The 13,016-nt window shown below is 47.0% G+C and overlaps 1 protein-coding gene across 1 annotated transcript in view; it reads right to left on the reverse strand.

Annotated features, from left to right (window-relative positions):
- Positions 1–11,123, reverse strand: part of LOC142584297 (uncharacterized) — a 110,926-nt gene extending 99,803 nt beyond the window's left edge. The window contains exon 1 of the mRNA XM_075694477.1: positions 10,959–11,123. Within this exon, the coding sequence (XP_075550592.1) occupies positions 10,959–11,123 (165 nt within the window). The remainder of the gene's footprint in view (positions 1–10,958) is intronic.
- Positions 11,124–13,016: the final 1,893 nt, after the last annotated feature.

Here is a 13,016-nt window from a genome sequence, read left to right on the forward strand (position 1 = left end):
ACGGGTGCGGGCGAGCTGGCGCGCGTGGTCGGCGTGTGCGATCGCGTCGCGGGCGTAGTCAGTGGCTGAACGTGTGGCCGAGGGCAACAATGTGTCCAAGGGCAACGCGGGTTCTCGGCCATATAGGAGATAGAATGGCGAATAGCCGGCGGTGTCGTGACGCGATGAATTATACGCGAACGTCACATATGGTAAGTGAAGATCCCAGTCGTGGTGGTCGGTCGCGACGTACTTGGATAGCATCTCGGTGATGGTCCGGTTGAGGCGCTCCGTGAGGCCGTTGGTTTGTGGGTGGTAGGACGTGCTGAACTTGTGCTTAGTCGAGCAGGAGCGGAGGATGTCCTCGACGACTGCCGACAGAAAGCTGCGGCCACGGTCAGTGAGTAATTGGCGCGGGGCACCGTGCACTAAAATGATGTCATAGAGCAGAAAGTCAGCAACGTCAGTAGCACAACTTGTCGGGAGGGCTCTGGTGATTGCGTACCGCGTAGCATAATCAGTAGCGACGGCGACCCATTTATTTCCGGAGCCCGAGAGAGGGAACGGTCCAAGAAGGTCTAGACCAACACGGAAAAAGGGTTCCGGTGGGATGTCGATCGGCTGAAGACATCCAGCTGGAGGTGTGGAGGGCTTCTTCCGGCGCTGACAGGGCTCACAAGCGGCAACGTAGCGCCGCACGGAGCGAGCGAGACCCGGCCAAAAGAAGCGACGGCGTACACGGTCGTATGTGCGCGAGACGCCCAAGTGTCCAGCCACGGGAGCGTCGTGAAGTTGTTGGAGGACAGTCGACCGCAAGTGGGATGGAATTACGAGCAGAAGGTCACGGCCGTGTGGATCGAGATTGCGGCGGTATAGTGTCCCTTCCTTAAGGAGAAACATCCGGAGAGAGGCGTCGCCAGGCGTTGACTCCAGATGGTCGATGAGGGCTCGTAAGGAAGGATCGCGGCGTTGCTCATTGCCGATTTCGAGCAACTTGGACACAGAGAAAACGCAAGTGATGGCGTCCGCATCAGCCGGGTCGTCGACGGGGTAGCGGGACAAACAATCGGCATCCTGGTGCAAGCGTCCCGTCTTGTATACCACGGAGAAGGTATATTCTTGCAGGCGTAACGCCCAGCGAGCGAGTCGTCCCGTGGGGTCCTTGAGCGAGGACCCCACGGGAAAATATATATATATATATACATATATATCTACGGACGGGTTGTATGAAATTTGACATTAGCGAAAAAGAAGTTAAACTTTAATTTGAAGAGGTTGACCTCGCACGCTGCCATTTAATTCGAAATGTCGATGCAGTTTCCTCTTATGCCGTTTTTTTCAAGAGCTGCTGCTGAATCCGGTAAAATGTATTAGTGGCCTTGTCACTTTTTTCAGAAGTTTGCAGCTAGAAAATTGCTATCACGGGTGGCTTATATAGCTTTAAGCCGACAGCTCCACTTGTCGGATCTTGTACATCAAAGTTTTTGGAACTGCTAGACCATCACCGAAACCGAAAGCGTTAAGTATGGTATGCCGGCGTCCCCATGCTCCCCACTCCCAATTTCTAACTCTTCAAAATGTTACACACTTTTCACTGTGTATAAGTCACAGCAATATTTTAATTACAAACAAATTGACAGGAAGGTGAAGCTGAAGACTTTATTCTCAGTGGGCGAATAAGGGAGGCCTCTGAGCCAACGTTTAAAAAAAAAGAAAAGAACTTGTAGTGTGTAATGTCTCAAAATTGCATGCAGAGTGGATTATGGAGACATTGTGCGGTGTCTTCGCGGACTTCTTGTGCGGACTCCCCGATTAATTTTGTCCAACTGGGATTTTTTTTTGCGTACACCTGAATGTCAGTACATGAACGTTTTTTGTATTTCGCCTACATCTAAATGAGGTCGCCTCGGCCGGAAATCGCACCCATGACCTGGTGCTCAGCAGCAAAACGCCGCACATCTACTGAGCCACTACGGCTGGTAGCAAACGCTCCGACAAGGGTACAGGGTGGCCTTGACAAAAGGCGAATCCCTTTGCCGAATTGTTGGCTCCGCGTGGAGGCTTGCCTTGCCCTCTCATCTTTGAGAGATACTTGAGATTGTCCTTACTCGCTAACTCTTTCGAGTGACGAAAGTGAACTCATTTGCTAGAGCAGAGCTTCTCAAAGTGGAGATGGGTTTCAGCCATCGGAGATATTGTCACGAACAGGTGTCAAACTCTGAGTCGCATCTTGCCCACGGCGATGCCACAATAGTTTGTTATCCCCTTGTTAGAATTCTCGAGTAACTTCTCGACGGCCCACCGGAGAGCTCCGAATGACCTGGCGAACGCGAATCACATTTAAGAAACACTTTATTGTTACGTGAGTGAGCCCGAGTCCACACAGCAATCGCCAACTGACATGTGTGCGTGTAGGGTGAGCTGCGCCGCGTATGTGTCCATATGTGCCTCCATGGTTCGGCAAGTGAATGATGGGACTCCTCCTCATCGTGCCCTCGATGTCATCAACGCCGGTGTCATCGTTGTCGTACCGTCGTCATCGCTGTCGTGAAACCGTCATCATATCGCAGATCTTCTCCATTGTTCTCGTTGGGCTGTCTTCTTCATACCGCATTCCGATGTGTACGCCACTTTTAAAATCTACCGAACCAACACATCAAAAACATTACCTGGATGTAGCGACTGTCGACTATGTTATGTAATGCAGTTCGCCGTTCGCCGCACTGACCGGCTAGCAAACCGAAAACTCATAGGGTTAACCTCTCCACCTTGCCTCTGCATCTATCTCTCCCGAGGATGCAAAATGCGGTCGGCCATCTTCGCTGACTATGTCCTCTATCATGATTAGCCGGAGCCCGTTCTTTCGAAGCGCGCTGAGAGTACGCACTGCTTGTTGAGGCCACTCGCCGATTACTAATGCATTTACGGGCAGCGTAGGATATAGCGGAAAATTGTGTGTCAAAGCAGCCTTTTACGTAACTTGGGAACGTTTAAAAGCGTGCCAAAAATATTTTCTAATTATGCGTGTATAAGAAGATATTTAGGTGTAATAAACACCTCCACTTTATTTACGCACAAACGTATGACGCCGAAAGGGACAGTAAACGGGAAAGTTAAGTTGAGCTGGTTTTGTAAGCTGGGCTCATGGGGAACTCCAAAAGAGTCAGCCTTACCATGAGCGCTGGCGTGCTTAGCTAGAAAACACGCGAAACGAGAGCCAGCTGGTTGCGTCCACCTTTAAGTTGCGGCACTAGCTGCACGGGGATTCGTGGACTTTGACAAAGCCTGTTTGGAATCGAGTTTATTGTTTGTCGATAAAGAAGAAAAAGAAAAGGCAGAGAAAGAGAGAGAGAGCTTACATTGCATCTTTAGCTTACCGAAAAGCCGAATCTTGGAAGTTTTGCAAATTTTTATTGAAACGAAAGCGACCCAAAACAGGCGAAAAGGTTTCGTTCCTTCATATGTAAGTGCGACTCCGTGACGTCACATTGTCGTACGGGTGCTGCACCTTGGGCGCGAAGTTCAATGAGGGAAACATTTGCTTTCATTTTCTCCGCTAGTAACCGAGCTGTTTCCGCCAGTTATCACAATGCCTTGAAATAACGCTTCACCACTCTGAAGTGATTCGCTGTTGCTCTTATTGGGTCCCTTTAAAGTCGGTACGCAGCGTTACTAAATATCGTGCCAAAATATTCGTTCTCTTTGGTGCGTGCTCGTAAAACTACGATTAGAAATATTTCACAGCGACTGAGTTATTCAGTGCCAGCAATTTAGTTCTGTAACACGACATACATCCACCCTTGTAACAGGAAGGAGGCCTCCTGGCAGGCAGCGTACAGGGCCGCAAATAAGTTGAGCTTCTCTCTCCTTCTTCTGACGCGTAGAGCGAGAACACGACGTTACTTGTGCATGCAGTTTTCTGACCTCGCGGGCGCCTTACCATAGATTGACCCAGCTTCCAATTCTAGTTTCGCAGGTGCGTGGTATGCCTAGGTGTATGTACTGGTAGGCAGCCGTGCGCACGGTATGTAGTCGCACTTCTCTGCGTGAGCTGCGCGTGTTTAATTAGCCTGCAGCGATGGCTGATGAAGGAAACCACGAGCAAATTATACACTCCAGCGAGACTTATTTTGGGCATCTGTTCAACCGTGTGCTTGTTTGCGTTTTCCTTCTTGAAAAGGCGATTGGGGACACGATGTGAGAAGTCCATATAAATGCAAACCGGTGAAGAAACGTCGTAAACTTTCTGCGAAGCCAGGTTGGCACTGCGCATTTTGTAAGGCTTCTATTAAGCAGGCTCTAGGCTTTCCGGACAACCTAAGCCGCTCGAAATGTCTGATATTGGTAGCTCGTTAGGGTATTAAATTGTGCTTCCGTATGAACTGTAGTGTTTTGTCTCTACTTCGCCTACGTACGTTTCTATTATCGATTCGTGTGATGGTGATGTCCGGTCGCACACGCCTTGTATTTAGTTGACGTCTACAAACTCTATCCATACATACCATTTATATATGGATATTTTGGCATCAAGCTTGTAACGTGCAAGGCCGGCCTCTTGAGAAATATTTAGCGACGGGGGGAATTCCTGGTTGCTCGTTACATGCCCCATAGGCATACCTGAATCACTGGTCTTTCCCTTACTTCCCTGGCCGAGTGGACAACTTAAACGTTCTTGTTTTCGTGTGCATGCGTCTCTGAAGATAGTTGTTTGAAGGTACATAGATCTCCTAGTGCCACAGGGTTATACGTGAAGAGTTCTTGCTACGCTCCTCGAAAAAGAAGTTTCTTATGTCGACGTTTCGACCGGCGCCCGGCCTTTCGTAGAACAAAATTGTGAAGGTTTTGTATCTATTTTGACGACAAGGTAAAGTAAAGTAAAGTAAAGTTTATTCTCTCTTTTGCAATGTCATACAGCATCCAAACATTCAACGCCACATCAGGAGGGAGGCTAAAGGCTGTATATGCCTGACGAGGCCTATCCTCCTCGTGGTGACAAACAGTGCACCTGAGACGACAACAAGCTTTCTTCTAAAGTAACATTAAAATCGCACAAAAAAAGAACATCCACAATTCCGTGCACTATATAAATGTTTCGACATCGTAATTTTTGAAATTACAGCTGTGAAAAGAAACCGGAAAGAGAGCACACAAAAATCAATAATTAAGTAAACCACCGTTATCTAGCAATGTTGTAAATAACCTGCCACGTTAAGACTACAGTAGGTGTACACTAATGCGCACAAGAAGACTTTGTCTTTCTTTGATGTCAACAACCGCTGAATCGCATTCTTTATTTTATTATTTATGGGCTTTAACGTGCCAAAACCACTTTGTGATTATGAGGCACGCCGTAGTGGAGGACTCCGGAAATTTCGACCACCTGGGGTTCTTTAACGTGCAGCTAAATCTAACTACACGGGTCTTTTCGCATTTCGCCCCCATCGAAATGCGGCCGCCGTGGCCGGGATTCGATCCCGCGACCTCGTCCTCAGCAGCCCAACACCATAGCCACTGAGCAATCACGGCGGGTACTCCTTATTTTACAACGAAGCTGTTTATGGCTAGGGTTCCATATATTTTTTGTGTTTGTCGTCATCAGCTAAAATGGTGAGCGTGGTCTGAGATGAAGCAGGCTTCAAGCACTCCGCCAATAATAATAATAATAATAATAATAATAATAATAATAATAATAATAATAATAATAATAATAATAATAATAATAATAATAATAATAATAATAATAATAATAATAATAATAATAATAATAATAATCTTTATTAAGCACCCAGGAAAATTAGTACAGCAAAACGGGCCCATCTGAGCCAATGGGGACTTGTGTGACGTGGCCCGGCATCGTCAGCTAAGCGATGTGGTTGAAGTATACATGCACAAGTTTAGAACCGACAAAGAAAAAGGGAAACAAATGAGAGTGTTAAACGTAGACCTGGTTTCCAAGGCATCAAAAAAAAAGCATAGAGTAATCAAAATTAAACTGCGACAAACTAAAGGAAAATAAGTACATACATCTGCATTACAACATGTGCAATAGACGCTTCAATTTACACCGAGAGTTTACAGAAAAATAGTAGTCTGACAAATTAAATATCTTAAGGTGGTGGTGGTGAATTGTAGCAACAGGCGGGTTTAGCCTAGCGATCAAGGCCGGCAATTGCTCCGCCCGAGCGTCTCGCACAATACCGCTGAAGGGTTTCACCATATGTCCATCAAACCAGTCTCTCTTTAAAATTCGATGAGGAGACGTGAAGTTTCTTTGCGGGCTATAACTGATTCCTCGGGAAATATAAGTTGTTGAAGGCGCGCATGCGGAAGGTCCTTGTTTTTCAGATTCTTCAGGAGCGTGTCTCTTTCATCTTGGAATTGCTGGCAGGACCACAAAAAGTGCTCAATGTCTCCTGTCTCGTTGCATGCCGTACAGTTCGGAGAATTGATTCGCTCCGTTTTAAATAACAAGGCCGGTGTATTAGCAGAGCCTGTCCTTATTCGATATAGAAGTGAGGCTTCCTCTCGGTGCAATCTCTTGGTTAAGCAGGGCATATGCGGTGGAACCCAAAGCGACGCAAAGTGATTTCGAATGTCAGATTTTTGCACTTGATTACTCTTTGGAGCCTTGATTTTGGGAGGATAATAGAGCGCTGCGTATGCAAGCGCATCAGCTTTTTCGTTTCCTGAGATACCAATGTGGGAGGGAATCCACTGAAACTTTACTGTGAAGCCTTTGTTGTTGAGTTCTATCACGATGGCTAGTGATTTGCGTGGGAACTTGAGGAATGGCAAACCACGGTATACTTGTTGTAATGCGGCCTTTGAGTCCGTAAGGACAACCACATCCTGGGAAGGCAAGTCTTTAGTTTGCGCAGAGCAGAAGCTATTGCTACGCCTTCCACAACTGTCGACGAGGTTATACAGTCCAGACGGCCAGACCACGTATATCTTAGAGAGGGAATATAGGATGCAGCTACGCAGCGGTCTTCGTCTGCCTTGACAGAACCATCTGTGTATACTTGTAGGTGATTCGGGTAAGTCGTGTTCAGGTGTTCCAGGACTAATGACTTGGCTTCTGCAGATAGAATGCACCTCTTTGATTGCAATCGTGGTACACTTAAGTTGCATGTGATGTCCTCGAATGTCCAGGGTGGTTCTATCCTTTCCCTCTGTCTCGAGGAGCGCAATCCTAATACGCGAAACGTGTTCAATGCTGCATAAAAATGTGAGCGTGGCCTGTTACCTATACGTCGTAAGAGGGCTCTACCGGGCGTAGACTCACTCAATCGTAGTAGCTGGATCATGAGAGCCTGGAAAGCCTGAAGTCGTAGAGGAGGTGACTCAGCTTCGTAGAGCACTTTCTTGTTTGACGCTGGCTGAGGGACTTCAAGGCAAAGTCGGATACCTTTTCTGTGGATGGCTTCTAAGCGCTCGTGTTGACTGTCTGAGGGTGACATCAGAGGTAGCTGATACAGGATTCGACTGGTAACCAACGCTGTATGTTGCCGTAACATCGACGTCGGGTGTATGCCCCAGCGTATGCCAGTGACTCGCTTGAGCACATGTAGCCTGGGTGATGATGACGCCAGAACGTGGTCAACACCGCGGCGCCAGAGTAGCCTGTGGTCTAAGGTAACGCCCAGAAATCGGACGTTGGTGACTTGTCGAATCTGGTATCCGTCCAAATTCAGCGTCAAGCGTGTAGATTTTCTTTTCACTCCAGGAAATAGAACGAATGATGATTTCTCTGCTGATAGTGATAATTCAATCGTTGCCAAGTGGCCCTGAATGGCTTTTACTGCTCCCTGGGCTATTCGTGCGAGGCGGCGATGCTGGTAGCCGGAGACCCATATGCAGATATCATCGGCATATATAGATATCTTCACTGGTGTTCGATGGTTTAGTACTCTTGGGAGGGTACTCATGGTAACGTTAAATAATAAGAGAGATAAAACACTCCCCTGTGGCACGCCGCAAAATATACGTATTTCATCGCTCAAAATGTTGCCAAGACGAACTCTGATGCGACGATCATTGAGGAACGTATGTATGAAGTGCAAGAGATGACCCGTGACGCCTATAACTTGTAACTGGCTGATGATGGCTCTTTGAGACACGTAGTCGTAAGCCTTAGAAACATCCATGAAAACAGCAAGTGTCGACAGGCCATCCGCACTGTAATGTTCTATGTGGCTTAGCACATAGAACATTACAGTGCGGATGGCCTGGATGGTTTCGGCAGCGCTTAGACGCTGCCGAAACACAGTCATGCACGATGGTAGTTTTCGACCCTGCTCGACATACCAAGTGAGTCTTGTGCACGCCATCTTCTCCATTAGCTTCGCTGCACACGAGGTCAGTGATACCGGTCTGTATGAGTCCAGAGCTGCAGGATTCTTCCAGGCTTCAAAACCGGTACCACCCATGCTACCTTCCATAAATGTGGGATATCCCCACTGGCCCAGACTTGGTCAAAAAATGCCAGCAAATCACGTCGTCTTTCAACCGATAGGTTAGTCAGCATCTGATTACTGATAAGGACAGGTCCCACCGCACAGCGACGTCGGAGGCTGCTCATAGCTAGTTCCAGCTCTTTAAGTGTGAAAGGAGCATCCATTAGAGACGACGATAGCGGCGGAGGCGGGTTGGTTGTGCCGGCTGACCTGCCGGAAGAGTATACTTCAGCGAAGGCATTCGCAAGACAAGCGAGTGTCTTGCCTGACTTCAATGCTAGGGCTTCAAATGGCTTGTTTGGTCGAAAGTTTCTAGCAAGGTTATTAACGACCCACCATATCCTTGGAACTGGCGGGAAGACCGATAGGCTTGCACAAAATGATGCCCATTGATCTCTTCTTAGTTTCCTTGTATAACGTCGAATCACTGCGTTAATCCTGTTATATATAGTCTTCATTGGTGCGTCGCCCTTCGTCCTCATCAGCCTCCGTTCCGCTCTTCTACGGGCAGCACATGATTTTTGAGCTTTAGATCCGGAGCGGGGAAGTGGTCGGGTAGCTTCAGCTCAGCGGTAGCCAATCTCTTGCTACGTACCATGTCCGCGAACAGGTCTCCAGATGATTCGCTTAGGCCGTCCCTGTACGTGTTCCAATGCGTTACAGGACAGGATCTTCGGCCGTTGGCGAAGACAGGAAAATGATCACTGCCCATTCTATTTTTGCTAGTCGTTGACGATGCGAGGATGTCCGTTGAATGTAACGTCAAGTCAATGACACTGTAAGAGGCCGGTGGTCAAAAAAACATTGGCTGTTTGTCATTTGCCACGCAGAGTCCCTCGGTGTTTAAAGCACTAACAATTTGCTTTCCACGTGCATCAGTCGCCTTGTCGCCCCAGAGAGTATGGTGCGCGTTAAAGTCCCCGCATATAATCCTCGGAGCTGGGCAGCGGCTGCAGAGGTCTCTTACAATTTCTCCCATCGAGACCTTCAGGCGAGAGCTCACATATACGGAGGCCACGCTGAGGCTTTGGTTTCCCAGCCGCACTTGTACAGCAGTGACTTCCAAAGCACTACTGCAAAGGTCTTGAACTGCTAGAACGTAATGTGGTATTTCACGTCTCACATACAGCATGGCGCTTCCGTTCGGAAATGTCGGAATACTTTGGTTTGTGCACCATAACCAGTAATTGATCTGGAACTTGGAAGACCAGCCTCGGACAGGGCCAATATTGGCACAGGCATGTTGAGTAAGAAAAGCGACAGTTCAGGTAAATGGCACGCAAGACCCGTACAGTTCCATTGCATAATAAGTGGCACCTGTGGACGAGATGGTGAACATTGTGTCCTGACCGCATCCATATTGCTAGGTGCTTTCAACAGAGGCAGAGCTTAGAATCACTGACTCGAGAGCCAGGGCTACTTCGAGCATTTCCTTCATCGAGCTCGCCGGCATCTTCTCTATGTGTGATCGCAAGGCCTTGAAAAGAGCACGTAGCACTTGTTGACAGTCCTCCTGTGGTGTTTTTTCATCGCAACGCGATTGGGGTCGCTGCAGTGCAGACACATAACTTCGCTGTTCCGGTTGTTCAGCAGTCTTCTCGTTTACGGGGCCTCTGTTCATTGATTTGACTGCTTAAGCCGGTCCGCTGCGCGATGGCACCACTGTGTCCTGGATTCCTGGAGAAGGCTTCAGGCTTGGAAAATCAGTTTCACTCTTTGAGTTCCATTTGATTTCGTCTGACTCTCTGTGACTTTCTGTCTTCTTTTTCGTCGTATTTTTCTCATCCTTTCCTGTTGGCCCCAAGATAAACGTTTTCTTACGCTTTATTGCTGCTGCCCGCGTAGGACACTTGCTATAACTAGCTGGATGACCACCACTACAGTTTGCACATAGAAAGTTCTCGCTGCACGCGCATGTTTTGAAATTGTGCGGTCCTCCACATCTCTCACACCGCTGCTCACCACGGCAGTACTTGGCCACATGTCCATAGCGCTGACACTTGAAGCACCGAAGTGGTGTCTCAAGGTAGTCAATGGTCTCGTGTCTTGTGAAGCCCAAGTTGATCTTCTCTGGACGGTCTGTATTTGGAGCGAACGTAAGAACCACGGAGCTGGTTCGCCTGGACTCCCAATCGGATTCGGAAATTTGAATGCGTCGCGTGACTCTCCTTGCATGGTAAACACCTTGTGGCTTTAAATATACCAACAGTTACTCGTCAATGTACCACTTCGGTACTCCTCTAATAACGCACGTGTTTTGCAGGTACGAATTGGGCACTCGTGCTGAGATTGCAGTCCCTGAGATTGACTTGCAGCTGAGAAGGGAATTCACATTCTCTTCTGTCTGTACATCTAGAAGCAGGGCTCCCTGAGCAGTAAATCGGCTCCTAACTCGCGATGCGCCAAGAATTTTTCAATTTCTGTAGACAGAACAATGGGATTTACTTTTTTCAGGTCGGCTCCTTTTGTGGCAGGGGTAATAATCACTGGGATTCCGACGGTCCTCTTCTTGTGGTGACGCACAAGCCTGAAGCCTTCATCGTCCAGATCTGTGATGTCAGCTATGTCACAATCGTTAATAAGCGTAGACTCGTCGTCTGTTTCTGTAGCCTTGTATCGCTTACAGTCACGGTTGCTCTTAGGGTCAGTCGGTGGCCTCTGGCCCGGTGTCAGGTCAGGCGTAGTCATGACGGAGCTCTCGCTGCTACCAGATCGGGCTCTTCTGCAGGCTCCTACCGAAGGCGAAGGACAAGGCCCCCCCGGCCTTCGGTAGGGAAGGTACCTTGGCGAGTCGTCCGACGTCTTCGACGAATCTATTTGACAAAACGTCGAAAAAAAATGCAAAAACACTAGGGAGCGAGACAGCAGTGCGACTGTGTCGAAGCAAACTTCTTCTTCTTCTCCAATATGTTGGGGACATACACCCAGCGTCTTGCTGCTCTGTATCTAGTAGATACGCGCGGTACAACGAAGCGCTTTTCTTTGCGCAGCGGTCGCGTGGAGGCGTGCGTATGCTTAAATTCATCTGTCCAGAAATGGCGCAGCACAACCGTAGAAATGAATAAAGATTGAAAGGGCGGGAAACAGAGATGATGAAAAATATCTTTGTTTGATGGTGTCACGCGATTATACGCCACACTTTTAAATGTATTTTTTAAGAGGTTATCGAATCTGTCCTGCCAACGTTGGGGGCAGAAAGTGAAAACCGTTATACTATACCTTAAAGTGCTGTATGCAAGGGAATGTACTATCATTTTTTAAGTCTGAAACGGCACCTAACTTTTAATGTTAAAGAGTAAACATGCAATAGATCTTAGTTTGGAGCATACGTGCGCCCCATGATTATGCCACAAGTCACTATCGAAATGAATGCCGAGATATTTAATTGAGTTTGTATTTTCGACAGGAGTAAACTTACAGGATAAGCAGTCTTGGTTATGAAGATACACTGGAATGACCGTGGTTCCAATCTTCAGGGGATTCTTGAAGCATATAACTTTTTTTGTTTTTTTTATTCACGGTAAGTTTGTTTTAAAAAGCCAGACCATAGCTTCATGCACCGATTGTGCAGATATTCAACAGCCCTTTTGTAATTAACATGCTTTGTTAGAAGGACGATATCGTCCGCATACTGATACACTTTACCATTTGGGATTACTGAAATGAAATCGTTCACAAATATGTTAACGAGAAGAGGCGATAAAATTGACCCTTGAGGGACACCAACTCCAAGGGATAATTTGCTGCTATAGTATTTGGTACCTATAACAAACATTTCACACCTGTCGGTGAGATAATTTTGAAGTAGAGTATAGAAAGGGCCCCTAAAACCACTAAGATATAATTTGCGAAGTAATATGTCATGGCAAACTGAGTCAAAGGCTTTGGATACGTCTAGAAACAAAGCACAACTAAAGAGATTGTTTTCAAAAGCAGAATACAAATCATCAGCAAATTCTTCCAGGAGCGAAATTGTACCCCGGCCTTGGACGAAACCAAATTGTCCGTCAGAAAAAATTGAAAACTTTTGACTGAAAGAAGTCATAACCTCAAGCAAAAATGTTTCTATAACCTAAGATAATGCGGGAAAAATGGATATAGGCCGGTCGTTTTCAATAATAGATTTCTTTCCTGCCCTATGGAGTGGTCTAACTAAAGCAGTGTTTAGATTTGTGGCATAGTTTCAGTATCTAGGAAGCCATTCAACATGAAAAGCACAATATATCAAAGCGCATCAAAGTTTCTTCTCAGTAAGCTTGCAGATATTCCATCTACTCCCGGTGGTTTATTCGTTCGAAAACTGAAAATAATCCGGGCAAGGTGAGATTTCGAAAGCCGCGGTAAAAATGCAGATGCTGTCAAAGAATCACCAAGCGTCGCATCTTGCCGAGGCTTAGATAACGCCTCTGTTGAAGCCTGACTGAAGAAATGATTGAACAAGTCAGCTGTTTCGACATGGTTTCCAGGAAAATGTTCTATCACAGATTTAACAGCCTCGGATTTCCCTCTGAGATGGTTTGTCAGCTCCCAAGTTTTGCTAGCACTGTTGAACGATTGGTTAAATTTGTGTAAAAAAAAGCG

This window comes from Dermacentor variabilis, chromosome 1 (assembly GCF_050947875.1).
Source record: "Dermacentor variabilis isolate Ectoservices chromosome 1, ASM5094787v1, whole genome shotgun sequence".
NCBI lineage: Eukaryota > Metazoa > Arthropoda > Arachnida > Ixodida > Ixodidae > Dermacentor > Dermacentor variabilis.